The 20541-nt window shown below is 38.5% G+C and overlaps 2 protein-coding genes across 12 annotated transcripts in view; one reads left to right on the forward strand and one right to left on the reverse strand.

Annotated features, from left to right (window-relative positions):
• The window catches only part of IQCG (IQ motif containing G), a 54181-nt gene extending 44345 nt beyond the window's left edge, over positions 1 to 9836 (forward strand). For 3 of the 4 annotated variants that reach the window (XM_019957003.2, XM_019956995.2, XM_019957012.2), the window contains 3 exons: positions 4253 to 4384; positions 5339 to 5440; positions 8909 to 9836. In XM_019957003.2, coding sequence (XP_019812562.2) covers positions 4253 to 4384; positions 5339 to 5440; positions 8909 to 9040 — 366 coding nt within the window. In that variant the 3' untranslated portion in view covers positions 9041 to 9836. The other variant, XM_070788972.1, reaches the window with a different exon arrangement.
• Positions 9837 to 10496: 660 nt separating this feature from the next.
• The window catches only part of LRCH3 (leucine rich repeats and calponin homology domain containing 3), a 107701-nt gene continuing 97656 nt past the window's right edge, over positions 10497 to 20541 (reverse strand). For 6 of the 8 annotated variants that reach the window (XM_070788926.1, XM_070788901.1, XM_070788894.1 and 3 more), the window contains 2 exons: positions 20135 to 20212; positions 13571 to 16725 (listed from right to left, as the gene is read on the reverse strand). In XM_070788926.1, the coding sequence (XP_070645027.1) occupies positions 16525 to 16725; positions 20135 to 20212 (279 nt within the window). In that variant the 3' untranslated portion in view covers positions 13571 to 16524. Of the gene's footprint in view, positions 13387 to 13570; positions 16726 to 20134; positions 20213 to 20541 lie in introns of those variants that run through there. The other 2 variants (XM_070788938.1, XM_070788910.1) reach the window with 1 other exon arrangement.

The following is a 20541-nucleotide window of genomic DNA, read 5'->3' on the forward strand; positions in this document are numbered from 1 at the left end:
TGTGATCCGCACAGTCAAAAGCTTTGGCATAGTCAATAAAGCAGAAATAGATATTTTTCTGGAACTCTCTTGCTTTTTCAATGATCCAGCGGATGTTGGCCATTTGATCTCTGGTTCCTCTGCCTTTTCTAAAACCAGATTGAACATCTGGAAGTTGATGGTTCACGTATTGCTGAAGCCTGACTTGGAGAGTTTTGAGCATTACTTTATTAGCGTGTGAGATGAATGTAATTGTGTGGTAGTTTGAGCATTCTTTGGCATTGCCTTTCTTTGGAATTGGAATGAAACTGACCTTTTCCAGTCCTGTGGCCACTGCTGAGTCTTTCAAATTTGCTGGCATATTGAGTGCAGCACTTTCACGGCATCATCTTTCAGGATTTGAAATAGCTCAACTGGAATTCCATCACCTCCGCTAGCTTTGTTCGTAGTGATGCTTCCTAAGGCTTTGACTTGACTTTGCATTCCAGGATGCCTGGTTCTAGGTGAGTGATCACACCATCGTAATTATCTGGGTTGTGAAGATCTTTTTTGTACAGTTCTTCTGTGTATTCTTGCCACCCTTCTTAATATCTTCTGCTTCTGTTAGGTCCATACCATTTCTGTCCTTTATTGAGCCCATCTTTGCATGAAATGTTCCCTTGGTATCTCTGATTTTCTTGAAGAGATCTCTAGTCTTTCCCATTCTGTTGTTTTCCTCTTTCTTTGCACTGATCACTGAGGAAGGCTTTCTTATCTCGCCTTGCTATTCTTTAGAACTCTGCATTCAAATGGGTATATTTTTCCTTTTCTCCTTTGCTTTCTGCTTCTCTTGTTTTCAAGGTATTTGTAAGGCCTCCTTAGACAGCCATTTTGCCTTTTTGCATTTCTTTTTCTTGGGGATGGTCTTGATCCCTGTCTCCTGTACAATGTCACGAACCTCATTCCATAGTTCATCAGGCACTCTATCTATCAGATCTAGGCCCTTAAATCTATTTCTCACTTCCACTGTATAATCGTAAGGGGTTTGATTTAGGTCATACCTGAATGGTCTAGTGGTTTTCCCTACTTTATTCAATTTAAGTCTGAATTTGACAATAAGAAGTTAATGATCTGAGCCACAGTCAGCTCCCTGTCTTGTTTTTGCTGACTGTATAGAGCTTCTCCATGTTTGGCTGCAAAGAATATAATCATTCTGATTTCGGTGTTGACCATCTGGTGATGTCCGTATGTAGTCTTCTCTTGTGTTGTTGGAAGAGGGTGTTTGCTATGACCAGTGAGTTCTCTTGGCAAAACTCTATTAGCCTTTGCCCTGCTTCATTCTGTACTCCAAGGCCAAATTTGCCTGTTACTCCAGGTGTTTCTTGACTTCCTACTTTTGCATTCCAGTCCTCTATAATGAAAAGGACATCTTTTTTGGGTGTTAGTTCTAAAAGGTCTTGTAGGTCTTCATAGAACTGTTCAACTTCAGTTTCTTAGTTAGGGGAATACCTGCATCCTTGAAAAGCCCTGTGCTTGCTTTCTTATGTAGGCCAGGTAAGACCACAGGTGATGCCAGTCCTGATTTCAGTGGAGTTGGTAGGATCATGGAGTGCCAGAGGACATGTGGCTGCACTTAACTACAGGGAGGTACTGGGATAAAGCAGTACTTGAGCTATACAGCAGAGAAAAAGTCCAAATCTAGTAGCCAAAAACTTGATTTGAATCACCACAATGAAGAGTCGTGGCCTCTCACCCAGGTTCCAAACCAAGTAAATTCACAGACCCAGAGCCCCTTGATTGAGGGCAGCAGGTCCCCCTGAAGGTGAACTCACTAGCAACTGTTCACTTGTACAAGTAATGCAATTGAATCTTCCTCTAAGCCTTACCCAAGGGACCTACTTGTTAGAGTGACTATGCACTGGAAAAAAGAAAATACCCAGACCTTTTGAGGTTACTGAACATTGGCTCTGAATTGATGCTAATTCCTGGGGATTCAAGACAACACTGTGGACCCTTCTCAAAATGGGTGATTATGATGGTCAGGTGATAGATGGAGACTTAAGTCCGATTACTCTGGGCTCACTTTTCTATGGATCTACCCTATGGTTATTTTCCCCAGTTACTGAACATATGGTTGGAGTAAGACATACTTGGTAACAGAATTTTCACCTTGGCTCCTGATTCATGGAGTGAGGGCCATTATGATAGGAAGGGCCTAAGAGAAGCCATCCCTACCAAGATAGTGAACATAAGCAGTACTGTAGTCTCAGTGTAACTGCTGAAATTAATGCCAACATCAAAGACTTCGAAGTGGAGGTAGTGACATTGATCACATTCCCATTCAAGTCAGCTGTTTGGCCTGTGCCATTGAATGATCTTGGAGAGTGACTGTGGACTAATGTAAATATAATCGAATGGTGACTCCAACTGCAGATACTGTTCCAGATGTCATATCTTTACTGGAGAAAATCTTGAACAGCAGCTATTAACTTGACTAAACTCCCTGTCTCCAAACTCATTTCGAAAAAACTGCAGAAACAGTTTACTTTTACCTGGCTGGGCCAGCAGTACACACTCACAGTTGCATCAGGGCTGTGTCTGCTCTCTCTGCCACATTACGGTCGCAGAGATCATTGCCTGCTTTGACTTTCCACGAGACCCCTAGTAGCTTACTGCATTATGCCGATTCTATCTGATGAATAGAAGCAAGGATTTTAGATGACTGAGTGAGACACATGAATTAGAAGGTGGGAGACAAACTAGTTTTGATAATAATTCTGTATCATTATCATTCAGTTAGGGGACAGAAACCACATTGGTAATTTGAGCAGGGAACATATTAAGAAAAGAATCATTAACTGCTAATAAGGGATTGGCTAAAAAGGAAGGATACAAGAGAACTCTAGGGCTGGAGGACAGTATCCAAGGGAGGAATAAATATTTGCTTTGTTGCCTGGGTCAGAGCTGGTTTACAGCTAGTGGGGTAAAGCTGGCAAGCAGGGAACTGTAGACTGTGTTTGGCAAGCAAGACTCTGTCTGTTGTGTTAGTAAAAGTTGGTGAACAAGTGCCCTTGAGTATGCCACGTCCATGACACCATCAGCTGTGCCCAGAAACAAAGGAGGAAGCACATGGGAACCAAGGAGAGAAGCTCCTCCGTCATGTCCCTCTAGCACCCTCTACTGACAAAGCTGAATATTGTACCCGTTTGCAGAAAGAAGTGTTCGCTGCAATCATCCAGTCTTACAAAGCTGGTCAGTGAAGGATGATTTGGAATTGAGAGGCAATAAATTGATAACTGACACAAATGGGGATTTTATGACATTTAGGCTGTAGGTTTATGGTAGGTAAGCCTTATCAAGTTAATAAAGTTTCCTTTTAGTCAAATCTTGCTAAGTTTTTTTTTTCTTCTTAATCAGGAATGAAGATTGAGTTTTATGAGATGGATTTTTTTTTAAATCCATTGAGAAGATATGATTTCTTTTAATGTGTTAATAAGTTAAAATATATTAGTAGACTTGTTGATGTTGAATCATCTTTAAATTTGGGGGATAAATCTACTCTGTTCATAATTTATGATTCTTTTACTAGACTGTTAGAATTATAGATTTTTATTTTGTATTTATGTATTCCATAAATGAGATTATTCTATAGATTCATTTTTGGTGCTTCTTTGTTGCACTGTGATCAGTGATGCTAGCTAGCTTAATAGAAACAGAACAAAATAGATTATTACCTGTTCCTTGAAACTGGTAAAATTCAGTCATAAATAGTCTGGTTGGGTAAAGGAGAGATGTTTGGCTCCCTTTTCTGTTTTTTAAATGATTATTGATGTCATTGCTTAAAAAAACTTTTTGAGTCATTTTTGGTAACTTACGTCTTCCTGGAAATAATCCATTTCATCAAAATATTCATTTTGAATTTATTAGTACAAAGATAACGCACTGTAGTCTCTTACAATTTAAATTTGCTTTTATTTCTGAACTTATCTTTTCCATCCTTTATTTTTAAAAGTTTGTGTCTTCTGTGTTTCTTGCTAAGACTTGTCAAAGGTTTGACCACATTTTAATGTTTTTTTCTTTTCCAAATAGAAGCTTTAGCATCCCTGAAGTTTCCCTCCCACCCCATTCCCAATCAATAAACCACCAATCCCCCCCCAAAGTAACCATTATTCTGACTTCTTTCCCTATAGAACAGTCATGCTTGTTCTTGAACCTCATATACATGATTTCATACAGTCTATACTGTTTCATGTCTGGCCACATTTTAATGTTTGTTTTTTTTTCTTCCAAATAGAAGCTTGAGGAGAAGCTAGAGTTCTGGATGGAGAAATTTGATAAGGACACAGAAATGAAACAGAATGAACTAAATGCCCTCAAATCTGCTAAGGCCAGTGACTTAGCACACCTTCAAGAACTTGCAAAGACGGTAAGGAAGGGGGAGTCTCAATAGCGTTAAGGCAGAGCTCGCAGAAGTGGGTGGGAGCTGAGCTGCGTAGCTGGGGTACAATTTTTGGTCATGAAGTGGAGGTGTGCCTGTCAACCACTGGGATTCTTTTCCGATGATGATGATGTCCTCATTGATGGGACAATAACAGCAGCAGCCAACACTTGAAAGGGTTTAATCTGGCCTGGGCACTTTTCTAGTATTTTACTTTTTTTTTTCAGTCGTTCAAGTTGTGCCCAACTCTTTGTGACCCCATGGACTATACAGAATACTGGAGTGGGTAACCTTTCCCTTCTCCAGGGGATCTTCCCAACCCAGGGATCAAACCCAGATTTACATACATAACTTATTTTAACGCTATCCAAAACCCCTTGAGCTAGATACTATTTTAATTTCTACTTTAAGATCTCTGAAGATAATTTATAAATGATTTATAAAAACCTTCTGATTATGGTTTCATCATTGAATAAGTGTAGAACTTCTCAAATTTCTTTTAAAGGATGGTTATTTGTAGGTGTGCCTTCTATTAGTTTTTTATTACATTATTTTGATGTCATTAGCCACATATCAAAGTTAGTATTTCATTTTTATTAGCAAACTTTAAAGCAAATTTATTCAAGCTGAAAAAATTTGGGGGACAATTATAAAGCTAATGTGAATACTGACAATATAGGAATAAAGTAAATCTCTTCTTTTTTGGAGGGCTTAATTTGGTATGGTTCATTTTAAAGTTTTTAATTAAAAATGTAGGGCTGGGGAGTTCTCTGGTGGCCTAGTAGTTAGAATTCTGGGCTTTCACTGCCTTGGCCCTGGGTTCAATCCCTGGTGGGAGAACTGAGATCCTGCAAGCCATGTGGCATGAACAAAAGAAGAGGGTCTGGGTGGGCCACAGCTTGGCTGGGTCCTGTAACACATGATTAATGTCTACTTTTGCAGATAAGGGAATATGAACAAGTCATCATTGAAGATCGTATAGAAAAGGAGAAGACCCGGAAGAAGAGAGAACAGGATGACTTGGAATTGAGGAGCATCATAAAGGTACAAAACCATACTTTGCATCTTGGGGCCTTTTCAATTCTGTAACTGGCCGAACACTGAGGAATGCAAAGCACCTCTCGTTTATTATCAAACACAGAGCAGGAGATCTGTGAGGAAGCATGACCTAATCATTGGAATTTGCCATAGTCTGTGGTGCAGGGATACAGTTAGGAGGACATGCCCCCCCAGTTTTTAATCTTGGACGGAAGAGGTGGTTAACAGTGGAAGCAGAGCCTAGACCTTGTGCCCAGAGGTCAAACTTATGAATACTATTTCTAATCAACAGAGCTCTTAAAAGAATTTTTTAATATCCCACTGCTTCTTAAGATCCTATTTATATTAGCAAGACTATCTGCTAGGTTTTGATAAGAGCTTTTCTCAAAAAAGGTGAAAGGGTAAGTAGTAGTTCAGAAACAAAAATTTTATATGAACTTGTATTTATTAGTGATGATGAAACTGACAAGGCAGATTGTGGGAAATATTTTCAAGCAAATATAACATCAGCTGCACTGAAACTGTACTGTTGAGGATTGCCCCTCTCTCTGAAAGAGCATCTGTTGAGGCCCTGTGGTATGCAAGCTGTGGCTTGGGATGTGTATAAGGGGGTAAACTAAGGAAGTAAGCTTTAAAGTGTAATACATTCAGGACCAGGTATTTAAACCCAAACTTGAGCTTTCCATTAGGAGAGAGTCCGATGTATAGTTAGCAAGTGTTTATTGAGCTTCTATAGTGTTTTCTATTTGTTGAATTTCCTCAATTTAGAGCAAAACTGTAAGAAGTAGCTGAAGACCATTTTTGTTTTCATTAGTGGATTTGCTCTGTCTTTGGAGTTTAGTCTGATTTTAAAGCAGCCCAGACTGTATTCAGAACAGTTGTATATAATGACCAAGATATTCAAGGGAGCTAACTAAATCCTTTTTGAAGGTGAGTTTTGATCCTTAAACTTCTATTTATGCTTTATTGACTATGCCAAAGCCTTTGACTCTGTGGATCACAATAAATTGTGGAAAATTCTTAAAGAGATGAGAATACCAGATCATCTGACCTGCCTCTTTAGAAATCTGTATGCAGATGGCGAACAAACACATGAAAAGATGCTCAACATCACTCATTATCAGAGAAATGCAAATCAAAACCACTATGAGGTACCATTTCACACCAGTCAGAATGGCTGCGATCCAAAAGTCTACAAGTAATAAATGCTGGAGAGGGTGTGGAGAAAAGGGAACCCTCTTACACTGTTGGTGGGAATGCAAACTAGTACAGCCACTATGGAGAACAGTGTGGAGATTCCTTAAAAAACTGGAAATAGAACTGCCTTATGATCCAGCAATCCCACTGCTGGCATACACACTGAGGAAACCAGAAGGGAAAGAGACACGTGTACCCCAATGTTCATCGCAGCACTGTTTATAATAGCCAGGACATGGAAGCAACCTAGATGTCCATCAGCAGATGAATGGATAAGAAAGCTGTGGTACATATACACAATGGAGTATTACTCAGCCATTAAAAAGAATACATTTGAATCAGTTCTAATGAGGTGGATGAAACTGGAGCCTATTATACAGAGTGAGGTAAGCCAGAAGGAAAAACATAAATACAGTATACTAACGCATATATATGGAATTTAGAAAGATGGTAACAATAACCCTGTGTACGAGACAACAAAAGAGACGCTGATGTATAGAACAGTCTTATGGACTCTGTGGGAGAGGGAGAGGGTGGGAAGATTTGGGAGAATGACTTTGAAACATGTAAAATATCATGTAAGAAACGAGTTGCCAGTCCAGGTTCGATACACGATACTGGATGCTTGGGGCTAGTGCACTGGGACGACCCAGAGGGATGGTATGGGGAGGGAGGAGGGAGGAGGGTTCAGGATGGGGAACACATGTATACCTGTGGCAGATTCATTTTGATATTTGGCAAAACTAATACAATTATGTAAAGTTTAAAAATAAAATTTAAAAAAAAATAGAAACATAAAAAGTGATTGCATCTTGAAAAAGAGAAGCAGTTGTCCCAAAGCAAATGTTTTTCAATAAAAAGATATTTTTTATCTCTTTCTAGAAATCTGTATGCGAGTCAGGAAGCAACGGTTAGAACTGGACATGGAACAGACTGGTTCCAAATAGGAAAAGGAGTACGTCAAGGCTGTATATTGTCACCCTGCTTATTTAACTTTTATGCAGAGTACATCATGAGAAACACTGGGGTGGAAGAAGCACAAGCTGGAATCAAGATTGCCAGAAGTATCAATAACTTCAGATATGCAGATGACACCATCCTTATGGCAGAAAGTGAAGAACTAAAGAGTCTCTTGATGAAAGTGAAATAGGAGAGTGAAAAAGTTGGCTTAAAGCTCAACATTCAGAAAACTAAGATCATGGCATCTGGTCCCATCACTTCATGGCAAATAGATGGGGAAACAGTGGAAACAGTGGCTGACTTTATTTTTCTGGGCTCCAAAAATCACTGCAGATGGTGACTGCAGCCATGAAATTAAAAGATGCTTACTCCTTGGAAGGAAAGTTATGACCAACCTAGATAGCATATTCAAAAGCAGAGACATCACTTTGCCAACCAAGGCCTGTCTAGTCAAGGCTATGGTTTTTCCAGTGGTCATGTATGGATGTAGGAGTTGGACTATAAAGAAAGCTGCGTGCTGAAGAATTGATGCTTTTGAACTGTGGTGTTGAGAAGACTCTTGAGAGTCCCTTGGACTGCAAGGAGATCCAACCAGTCCATCCTAAGGGAGACCAGTCCTGGGTGTTCATTGGAAGGACTGATGTTGGAGCTGAAACTCCAATACTTTGGCCACCTGATGTGAAGAGCTGACTCATTTGAAAAGACCCTGATGCTGGGAAAGATTGAGGGCAGAAGGGGATGGCAGAGGATGAGATGGTTGGATGGCATCACCAACTCGGTGGTCATGGGTTTGGGTGGACTCCGGGAGTTGGTGATGGATAGGGAGGCCTGGTGTGCTGCAGTTCATGGGATGGTAGAGTCGGACACGACTGAGCGACTGAACTGAACTGAATCAATCATTAGAGATTGAAATGCACCAGGAAACCTATTGAATCATCTATAGTTTATCTGCACATTTTTGACTGAGTTACCTATGGTTCAGGCAACTAGCATCCCTTTTGGAGCAAATGGTTTTTAGATTTGGGGAACTTGAATGTTCATACAGAGCAGCAGTACAAGGTAATCAGGTTTCTACATGCAAAGGAAAGTCAGGCCTAATCAGATTCCTTTTATTTTTACTCCTTGAGAACTTTAGAGTGTAGGACTTCAAGCTGCAGAACAGACTAGCACTGCCTTAAGGCATGCTTGGCCATTTCTGTGTCTCAGAGACCATCTTCACAGAAGTTAGTTTATGAAAAAACCTTCCCCATGCATAGAAGAAAAATGCAGCTTGTCAGGCCTAGTACAAAGTATACTCACTTCCCTGTTCTCTTTCAGCTCCAGGCCTGGTGGCGAGGCACTGTGGTGCGGAGAGAAATTGGTGGTTTCAAAATGCCTAAGGACAAAGATGACAGCAAGGATGTAAAAGGAAAAGGCAAAGAGAAGGACAAGAGGAGAGGCAAGAAGTGACCGAGTTATCTTTTCTGTTGGTGCTCTGGAGATGGGAAGGAGGACCTGAACGGAGTTAAGAAATCTCTTTCACAGATTAACTCATCTATGGGTTGTTTCTTATTTGGATACTCCTAGGTGAGGCTTGGTTACACTAGGTCACTTTGCCTGCTATACTAGTTTTCAAACCCTGAATTAGGATTATACTGTGACTTAGGGCTTCTTCATAACTTGAACCATCCCCCCTTCCCCCCCCCAAAAAAAACTGCTGGGAATATGTATTTTTACAAGTCTTGTGAAGATTCCTTTTGCTCTTGCTCACCAGACAAAAAAAAAAAAAAAAAAAAGCACACAATCTTAGTTATAGTGATGCATTAAAACGTCAGTAATTTCCTGTAACATCTGATTCTGACTATTCAATTTGCCTATTGTGAAAAATGATAGTAGTAAAAGCAAAAGTGAGGTGTTCAGTAGGAACTACAAGGTGACGTTTCAATGGCACCCCACTCCAGCACTCTTGCCTGGAAAATCCCATGGACGGAGGAGCCTGGTGGGCTGCAGTCCATGGGGTTGCAAAGAGTTGGACACGACTGAGCGACTTCACTTTCACTTTTCCCTTTCCTGCATTGGAGAGGGAAATGGCAACCCACTCCAGTGTTCTTGCCTGGAGAATCCCAGGGACGGGGGAGCCTGTTGGGTGCCGTCTATGGGGTCACACAGAGTCGGACATGACTGACGTGACTTAGCAGCAGCAGCAGCAGCATAATACATACACAGTAAAGTTTTAATAAAGGTTGGTGCTTGCCTTTTAAATTTATTATCACTTTACTGTTTTTTTTTTAATGGGGAATGTCACGTAAGAACATGTATCTTATTATAAACTGCTTCAGCTCCTTTTCTGGGAAATAGGTAGGGATATAAATGATAAATGGAAGATAGAAATGCGATGTCAGGATATACAACCCATACATAGGGAAGACAGAAGATACAGGTCAGTGGGGAGATGAGTTTGGAGATATTTTTGGTTAAGTGAGATACTAGGGCCTATAGCTGCTTTGCTTATTACTCAATGACTGTCATCTTATGGGGTATTAAGACTGAAAAAGGTAACACATGTGAAAATCCTAACCCGTGCCTGGCACAAGCTTAGTCATGTTCTTTTAAAAGAACACGAGCCCACTCATGGGGTCACTCTTGGCTTGATTAATCAGAACAGAACTGTCTTGGAACATTAAGACAATTACAGAACAGTTGGAAATTTCTGAGAAAAACTTTCCAGATATGTAATATTTCAAAATTAAGCCATACCTAACTCCAAATATAAGACAATACTTGTATCTACACTTCCTTTAAAAAGTACGTTTTGATCTCAAGGGGCTATTACGAGTTTCTACCAATGTTCCATCAGAGAATTTACCCTTTTATTTCCCAAGGAAACCATGCTTTAGATATGAACATTTTCACATCAGCCTTTAACTTCATGCTACTGAAGTGTTGTCTTTTATTTTAATGTCAATATGTAAAGTGGCATACAGGCAATTTAAAATAACATACATGATACTGACATATTTATTCTTAGAACTTATGCATTATATTTACACACATACAAATATAGGACAGTGTTTTACAAAATTTTTTTTTTACTAATTACACGTTTATAACATTTTCAGAAATAAAATGAAATCTGCTATAAACCATCTTATTGCAATATGTATAAAAAAAGTTTCTAAATATCCATGTTTTCCTTCATTTCTATAACCATTTAAGCGCTTAGTTTTAAAAAATTCATCATACTCATCAGCATAGTAATCTATCATTAGTCATTGCTGGACTGTTACCAAGTAGAGAAATCAGACTCCTGATTAGCTGTGAAGCTATATTTTCAAAAGCTATTAAGGAAAGTGACCTACAGCTACTAAGTGTCCTACTCTATTCTAGTCAAGTATAGAGGCTCCTCCCATGAGTTGTTTCCAGAGAAAATTGTTTGGAGTGCTAACCTAGTATGAGTTTGAAAGCCCAGAAACCTGTTGGCTTAAAGTCTCCACAGTTGACAAGGGCCCTGGTGGGCGGGCACTCAGCCTTTTCTTCATTCACGCTTCAGTGCTGGGACGCTCGCTGCTTCAGTAGGAAGCTCATAAATGGTCAGGTGGATGTGTTACAAAGTCATCTTCAGCTTATGTTAGAGTCTAGCAAGGCTAAATGTTAAATTTTCTTTCCAGCTTAAAAAAAAGAAAAAAGGTACATACAAAATACTGAGTACAAAAATTTTCCAACATGACTTGTTTTGCATCTTGACATAGAAAAGACATTTAATATATTTTATATTTTTCTTTCATTATTAACCAAAACTATACACAAATATTTTCTAACAATTCAAACATAAATTTGAATTAGTTTGGTAAAATATATGAATAAGGTTTCATGCTAAGTATAAAATTTGAAATAAATTAAAAAGGTCCAATTATTCCCATGGGAAAATTAGTCACGAATGTTGCATTGTGTATGTTGATTGGGATTATTCCTTGCACAATATGTGACAAATAGTGGCCTTTGCTGAGTTTCATTTCAAATTGTTCTCTATAATCTGGAGATTATACTGAGGTTTAACACTGACTAGAAGTAAAAATACTTATGGTTAAAATTCTAAACAAGCTGTATGATTGGTGGGTCTGTTTGGAACTGTAAATATAATGGGGTCTGGCTCTAAGCACTTAAAATACTTTTTACTTTTGTAAAGACCCTGAAGGATTGGGCTTTTGAGCTCAGATGTTTTGTATTATATAAGGTTAAACCTGTGATGACAAGGAGAAAACATTACTTTGACCAGATACACAACATGACTTTATCCAAAGTTACTTTTAGATGCTGCTACATGATAAAAAAGAGAGGACATTATGCTTAAATATGCACACTGGTAAAGAAACTCCAGAACAATTAACAACAGGAAAAAACTTAGATAACTAGTATCTTCACTTACTCTATTTACTTGGTTTACAAAGGCAGTGAATACCAGAAGATACCACTGACAACGAAAAGGGGCTCAAAATAGAGGGGGAAAAAGACCCAAGTGGCTTAGATTTGAATAAAGGTTTTGTGTTGTCTGAGCCTTGGGTCATTTTACTACACTCACAGTTTAGTAAATAAGGCACTGGTGGGGGAGCTAGATGAAAAGACAGCAGCTGTTTTAAAATGCTACAAGTGCTTTAATTCAGCTATGGAAACTGGCCCTTAGCTGAAAGAAATGTAAGAAATTTGGCTTTTCCTTTATTTTCATAATCATCCGTTAGTTGGGGAGCTGGAAGTGAATCTGCCGTGTGTGACTGGAAGATGTTCACAGATCCAGGCATCCTGGTAGCAGCTTGGGGGGAGGGGGGAAGGGGTGCGCTCAGAGAAGTCAATACACAGATGCAGAGTGCCACGTGCTACCAGCCTGAAGATGTGGAACCTGTGTGTAGAGTGCTTGATTAGAGTAACAGTGGGATGGTATATGGGTCCAACCTCTGAGTGGTGCTAGGGGGAGACCTAGGACACTGGCCTTAAATACCACAGTATTTGTTTCATTGGTTCACTATACAAAATCTGGAGTGTTTACATTTTTTTTGGACAGTCCAAGTATAATATAGCTTTTGATCTTCAATGTGGCAGAGAAACACAGTGGAGTCATCACTCCCCCAAATTATACAAATATCTAGTTTGGAACAATGGTCTTCACTACAGGGAACACCTGGAATGGTTGTTGAAATGCAGATACCCAGGCTCACTGTAGACCCACTGAATGGGAATTTGTATTTTAACAAATTCTCCAGGAGATTCTAATGAACAACCACATTTTGAAACCTGTGGATTCCAGAGGGCTTGGAAACAGGTAAAAATAAAAGCATGTCTGTGCCTTCCAGAGTGCCAAATACCCTTCCAAGAAGTCAGTCTTCAGTATTTAAAAGAGCCCACTCTAGAAAAGCACAGCCAGGCTGGGCGTCAGTGTTGGAATGACTTCATTACTTCTCAGTAATGAAGTTTCATTTGTGAAAACCAACCATGTCTTCATAAACAATTCAATGCAAGTTGATATAACCTCCCCTAAAATGGAGAAATGAAGCAAAATATTCCTGTCAGGAATCATGGAAACAGTCCCTTTTGAGAACACGTAAGCGCTTTGTTAAGCAGATGGCGGGCAGCAGCAGTCACGCTGTCCTGTTCCACTTTGGCCAGGCCAATGCCCAAGGTGCCGGGAGTCCTTACACAGCAGATAACTGGTGCTGCTGCTGCTGCTGCTTGGGTGGGGCAAGTTCCAGGAGAGCCTGGACCGTCATGGCAACCTGGCTCAAACCTTTCTCTTCTAAAATGTGGAGAGGCAAACATAATTGCTCCTGAAATGGGACAACGTGACATAAAAACAAAAGAGAAAAGAGGATGAATGTCACAGAAGTGAAAAGAAAAAATAAGCATCTCTTCTCTCCCTCATAATAACGAATTGAGATATGAAAAGTCAGTAGCTGGGAATCGGAGCTCTGTTCATATGAGTTATACAGAAATGGTACCTGACACTCACTGTCACTTTTTTATTATTATTATTAATACAACTAAAAATACATACAGATTATTTCGAATATCAGAAAATAAACAAGTCACATACACTTGTACTAACAGAGGATAAACATACTATGATGGAGTAAAAGCAACATCCTTCATTCCTGATGAATAAAAAAGCAATGCAGATCAGATCAGTAAAATGAGACAGGTGAAAACAGAAAAACCGTTCCAAGTTACCAGATGGCTTAAGCCTAAAGATACAATATTGTAGGAGAAGGTGCTTTGGAAATTACAAACCATAGGAATGCAAGATAGTTTCATGGCATAACTCAGACTGCATGAGACAGGAATGGCCATTATCTACATTATAGTCCTGACTATGAGAATCAGGGTTGTCATACCAGACAGGCATCATAGGAAGAAACTGAAGTATATTCTTGAGATTTAGATGTATTTGAGAAAATCCCCCCCAGCCCCACCACACTGGGTAATTTATGGAAGGTCCAGTTTGAATCACTTAAAAATCTGAATTATAGAATTTAAATACAGTAATCATATCTGAAAAAGTGTTTCATATCCTAGTATTTAATGGATTAAATTATGCTGGAGAACAATGATGTGAGTTTAGTCAAGAACATCTTAATGAACATATATCTGAAAAGTGTTTACATATTTGCTTAAGGAAGTTAAACTGCTTCTTTCTTATTTACCTCATTAATGTGTTTGGTTAATCCTTTCATATAAGAAAAAAAGGCATATCATAATAACATCTATCACTGATTAGATGAAAGAATGATTACTCTCAAGGGAATGAAAGTGGAATTCTGGCTCTACTGAAGACGTGACTATACATATTTATTAAAGAAGATTTTCCTCAGCTTTTCACTGGCACTTAATACAGGAAGTTTTACAAAACCAGTTGCAATAAAAAATATAACATGTATGTATTATGAGCAGTTATTGGTATTCTTGTGTTACTTTCTTTTTCTTTAATACTTACCTTGATAAAACAAGATAAATGGAATCTTTTGATCTTATAAAGCTAGCAATGTTGTGTAAATCTTTTGAGTGCAACTGCAAGTACAGATTAACTATACTTAATATGAACCTGCAGAGTGTTCTGCTTTTGGGGGAGACACATATTTCCTCTGAGGCAGATTTCTTGATCTCCACTTTCAGGAGTGCCCAGTGACTGTGAGCCCGTGGTTTAGACATTCCCTCAGTGGCTTATGCGTTCCAGATGCACATTTGCCTTCCAGCTGACTTATGCACCATTACTCCCTCCAAACAACACACCACACCATGTGTATTATCAGTGGTTTTTTAAAGGGACAAAACTTGACAAAACTGATCTCTGACTCAGACACCTTAAAAACAACGTCTCCCCCAAACTCTGAAAGGCACTACTACTGTATAAAACTGAACTTTTCAACACAGTGTTTAATGTTCCAGCATTGACAGTAAACAGTTTTTAATGTATTAAACACTTTTCCCGTTTAATATGAAAGAAACCAAAGCAATCAGATCCTCAGACTGACTTCTACATGATGTTATTATGTTCCTCACAATCTCCCTTCATACCTGAGTTCAGTTGTCCAATTTTGTTAACAGAGTTCAGGAGATTCCTGAATGTTCAGAAACACTGTTTATAAGAACCAGAATCTGAATGCAATATAAAGTGGTTGTAAGCATTAAGGCTAGAGGCTAATATACTAAACATTCTGAAAGAGACAATATTCATTGCCTTGGGTACAAAACAGAGATTGCTGCCTAATACTTTACCTGCTAGTGTTCAGATATAATCTCAACAACCTATCAAATACAAGTTTACCTATTAACACAGTTCAAATATATTAGAAAATACATAAATTCCAATTTTAAATTCTAAATAGGATTCCAGAAATGAAGTTTAACAAAACATAGTAAATGTGCTGACAGGTGCCAACCCCTGAAAGGGCAGCTCCAGATACTTGGCTTCTGTGCTGTTTTCAGTGTGGGCTCAGAATAGCAATCTAGGGAACCAACATTATCTTTGGACTGATCATCCTAATCAAATTAAAATTATTAAGATTAAATGGCCAGTGCCTTCCAGATATCCAGACAGCAAATAATTATTAGGTGGGTCTGTGCCTACTAATAAAAAGAGATTTCAGGATTTTAGGATTTCAGGGCACAGTTCAATATGGAGATCTAAGTGACCAGGTGCCCTCCCAGAATAGAAAGAGTACAACTGTTTCCTTATGAATAGCTGCTAAAAAATTCAGCAAGTCATAATTTTAATATTTCTCACAGTTTCAGTACTTAAGCTGTGCTGAGACATGGAAAAACGGCCAGATGGAAATTTTACTATGCCATTTGGAAACAAACTTATAGGTCATATTTTAACAACAGGCTCAGGATTGTATTAGTAGAACCTGCTCAGCATTCATGATGAGAAAAACAAGGCCTCTCAGGCCAGGAGCAGAGAAGGCAATGGCACCCTACTCCTGTACTCTTGCCTGGAAGATCCCATGGATGGAGGAGCCTGGTGGGCTGCAGTCCATGGGGTCGCTAACATGACCGAGCGACTTCACTTTTACTTTTCACTTTCATGCATTGGAGAAGGAAATGGCAACCCACTCCAGTGTTCTTTCCTGGAGAATCCCAGGGACGGGAGAGCCTGGTGGGCTGCCGTCTATGGGGTCGCACAGAATCTGACACGACTGAAGTGACTTAGCAGCAGCAGGCCAGGAGAATGGATGAATGAGCAGAAGAAAAAGTGATGATCTTTTTACTCTGTTAGCATCAAAAATGCTTCCCAGTGTCATGAACTGCTCATCTGGGGACAAGAGGACAGGATTTATCTACTTTATTGATTAGCTCTTTGATGGCCAGAAAAAAAAAAGCACATATGTAAATACTTTTGAATGAGAAACAAACCTCCTTTACCAAGCATAGGAATGAGGTGGAAAAATCACTGGAATGCACTCTTTCGGCTAGAGGGGGAAGATCCAATAATAAAGCATACAGAGAGTTAACATTAAAGTACAATAAAATGCCACAAAACCCAAAAGCTGGATAGATAGAGAGACAAAACTGGATTCTTCTGAATGTGCCCCAAGAGAAAGTAGTGTTTCAACAGTTCTTTTTACGCTGAGGTTTAGCTGAAGGATGTCAGAAGGGGAACAAAGATTGTCCTGTCCAAAGTGTGAGCAGGAAAGGAAAACAGAAAAACAAAGTCAGTGGATCAGAAATACAGATTTGAGTATAGAATTCAATATGATCATCTCAATCATATTCAAAGAAACATGCCCTGTAACATTTTTTACTATGATGAATCAAAATAAAATGCTGAAAAACAAAACCACAAAGAATCCTCTATGTGCTGGGCTTGATTTTACTACTAAATAGCAGAATAAAATTGTTGGTGCCTAGTATGAACATTCAGGATAAAATAAACAGAGGTGGATGCTGACTTAGGGTTATATGAGGCCTGAGGGTGGTGAGTGGGTGAGGCAACCTCTTTCTTGGCTCCTTCTTCTGCAATTAACAAAAAAAGAATAGGCCAGAAAGCAAGGACAAAACCTTGGGGTGAACAGAAGAGGGGGAAGTTTTCAGAGAAAGCCAGGTGAGTCATGAAGGTTCAAAGAATGAAGAAAGTATGATAATCAAGGGAAATTTATTACCTGGAAGTCAGGTTGTACTAAATGACTTGGTGTTTCTCTAAAAATCAAGTCCAGTTTACTAATTATTAATCTAGAGTTCTAAAGGGCCTTAGAGATCATCCACACCCTCCAGTTTATAGATTAAGCAATTAAAAGCATTACTGGACTTGGTAACAGTAAAACATTCTTTCACACGTAACAGATAATAACTCTTAGGACATGATATACTGGACTCAGAAGTTTTTACCACTCATTATAGTTTTTTGAATGCATCATATGATAAAAGAGAATATCCATATCCCTAGCCTTATTGGAGGTTTTCAATAGTCACTGGTATTCTTCAGTGTTTCATAATTTAACTTGTAAACATATATACTGAGAAGGGAAATCGTTCATCTTTACACATGTTTTCTGGACAGAGGATCTGACAATTTTTTCAATACTATATGTTATCTGTTTTCAAATGATCATTATTACATCCCTGATTTTATTTACAAGTCAAACATAGCAGGTGGTTGTATTTAGGTAAAGGTCATAATGCCCAGAAGTAGGAGAGAACAAATGGAAAAGACGTATAGGTTTCTTCTCCTCTTCCATGGCAGAAGGACCTGAGAATGTGAGTTTAAAGCTATGAGTTTGTATTTATTCATTTTCTTCATTTCGTTTTAGGCAAACAAGTGTTTTAGCAGAAGTAGCAGCAGAACGGGAATGCATCTAAGAGCGGTAGTGACGGTGGTGGTGAGGCTTGGGTGAAAGGCAGAAGTGGAGAAGGATGAGGTGGCCCGCGTGGAATGTCCACTTCCTATTTCTGGTGAAGGAGAGGGATAGGAGGGGGGATGTGTCAAGAACTCCAGTCTAAAACCACCTTGGAGAAACACCCAGTCTTTTAAATTGCATTTTTTTTCCGTCTCCTGCCTTCAAATAAAAACTGTTAACCACTGCTTGGCCAATAGTGGATTAACATGCATGCTTTAAAAAGCATACTGTTACACTGTAAAGTGATTATCAGACAATTTAAAATAAATTAAAAAAATAAAAGGCACACTGTTTTTGATTTTGTTGACTGATGGCAGTTACATTCTGAAAGAATTTCAGTGTATGGACTTTAAATCTGAGACAGATGATGGTCCTGTCAAGTCCAGAGTGCGTGTACACTGTAAGAAGTCCTTTAACAGTCTGACACAGGCTAAGTGTGCCAGTATGTCTAGCTGTGTGGGGCCGTTTTCAGCACCCTTCTCTCTAGGTGTGCACTGCCTCTTTTTAATCACTCCTAGTCTCCCTCTGGTTCCCATTCCCTGCACCAACCTGTGCCACATTCTCTTATTCAAAGACACTGTGCTAAGAAACTGGGGAAGCTATTGGGCATGACTGTGATGGTCAGGTAGGAACAAATTAAGTAGGCATAAGGGAAACCCTGAATGTTAAACTGTACAAGGGAATATTAGAAGCTGTCTGTTAATATGGAGAAATGTAGGCTATTTATCTAGAAATCTTATTAATGCTCTCAATATGTTTAAATATGGGTTGTTCTAAAAGAGATGATAAGCCTTTAAAAATCAGTACGATATTCAGATGACCAATTTGCTTTGAATTTGTCCACAGGAACAAAAATGATCCTTGCTATCACTAAGTGTGCATTTCAGTTATTTTATAACTCAGCTTAATAAAACAAAAAAGAAAAAAGTGAAAAGTAAGTAGTAGAATCAAAATCTACTTAATAAAAGGAGAAAAAACACTCATGGGAGTTCACGCTGCCTAATGCAGCTGCTCTGTGTAGCTGGGCTCGCTTCCCCTTTATAAAAACGCTGAAAGGGAAAGGCGCCCATTGGACAAGTGATGCTATGACCTTCTCAATTCAAGTTAGTTAAAGAATGGTGAGCTGGGTAAAACGAGTCACTGTCAGTGAAAGCCCTTGGGGCAAGAGCCCAGCTTCGAGAGAAACAGTGGAGTTGTTGAGTCGAGGCCAATACTGGGTTTCTGACAGCTAATTAAGGTGATAGAAAAGAGTCATGTTTTTCTCTTTGAATACTGGACAAAATATGGTGACAAGAACTGTAATGGTTGTGATGAATGAAGAAAGTATCAAATGGTACCAGTTTTTATTTCTTTAAATTTATCTATATATGTCATTATATATAATATTTTTTAAGAATACCACACTTAATTGTTTTTTAAAGGGTAAAAGTTTAACTATTTGTACCATTAAAGGGCAATAAAGCTATAACTGAGGAATCTGGAGGCAAAAAAACCCTCAAGAGCAGGACCAGTGCCTAAAAATGGCCTCCTGTATATTCAATTCCAAAGAGCTTTAGTAGGAAAACCTGGTAAAATCTGTAACTTAGTCAACAACGCTGTCTAGGTGTTTATTACTTTGGATGACATACTATGTTTATGCTTATGTTAACAGTCCAGGAACCTGTATATAGTTGAATATACAGGTGAACTGTATATTGTCATCTATCTGTGCCATTTTTGCAACATTTCTCAAAGTCTAAAGTTATTTCAAAATAAACATTTTTTAAAAGTATTAAAGCAAGTGTTAAAAAACTGAAGCCAACTGAAGCATTCTTAGTCTAAGAAGCACATATTCTGAAGCATAGCCTTTACTGTGTATGAAGTTGTCTACAAGTCAATGAGCAAGTGGGGATATTTAGAAAATTTCAAAATAACTATTTTTGATTACTTGGCACTAATTACTTACTATAACATTGAAGTTAATTAATATGTATATTATTTCTTTGCTGGGTTCTTGGAAATAATTAAGGAAAACTGATCAAAAGCATAATGACTGACTGTAGTAATACAATCATGTTAGTAATTATCAGCTTAGCACAGTACTATCCTATAAGATATTAAATACTGGCATTTCTAAAAGATTTTAGGAATGTAATACCCAAATTTATTTATTTCTTATGTAAACATAAGAAATAAGATTTATTACCTGAGGTACACCGATTTTTCTGCAAGCTTCTAGGAAATTCTCCACATTTCGTCTACATTTTGCCATTGTTAATTTAGGCTGCAAAACAAAGAAAACAGTATTATTAGCAAAGTTTAAAAAAATTTGCTAACTAAAAACACTCCTGCCAGTGGCTTCATAAATTCAATGTTCTAGATTGGAGGGTTAGCAAACTTTTTCTTAAAGATCAGATAATAAACATGTTAGGCCTCAGGGCGATATGATCTGTTGCAACCATTCAAATCTGCTAAGAGACTGAAAGCAACCATAGGCAATATATAAACAAGTGAGTGACTGTCCTAATAAAACTTTATTTACAAAAATAGGTACTGGCCTATGGCTCATAGTATGCCACTCCCTACTTTATAGACACTGGGCTTTGATTTTTA

This window comes from Bos indicus, chromosome 1, assembly GCF_029378745.1.
Source record: "Bos indicus isolate NIAB-ARS_2022 breed Sahiwal x Tharparkar chromosome 1, NIAB-ARS_B.indTharparkar_mat_pri_1.0, whole genome shotgun sequence".
NCBI classification, from domain to species: domain Eukaryota; kingdom Metazoa; phylum Chordata; class Mammalia; order Artiodactyla; family Bovidae; genus Bos; species Bos indicus.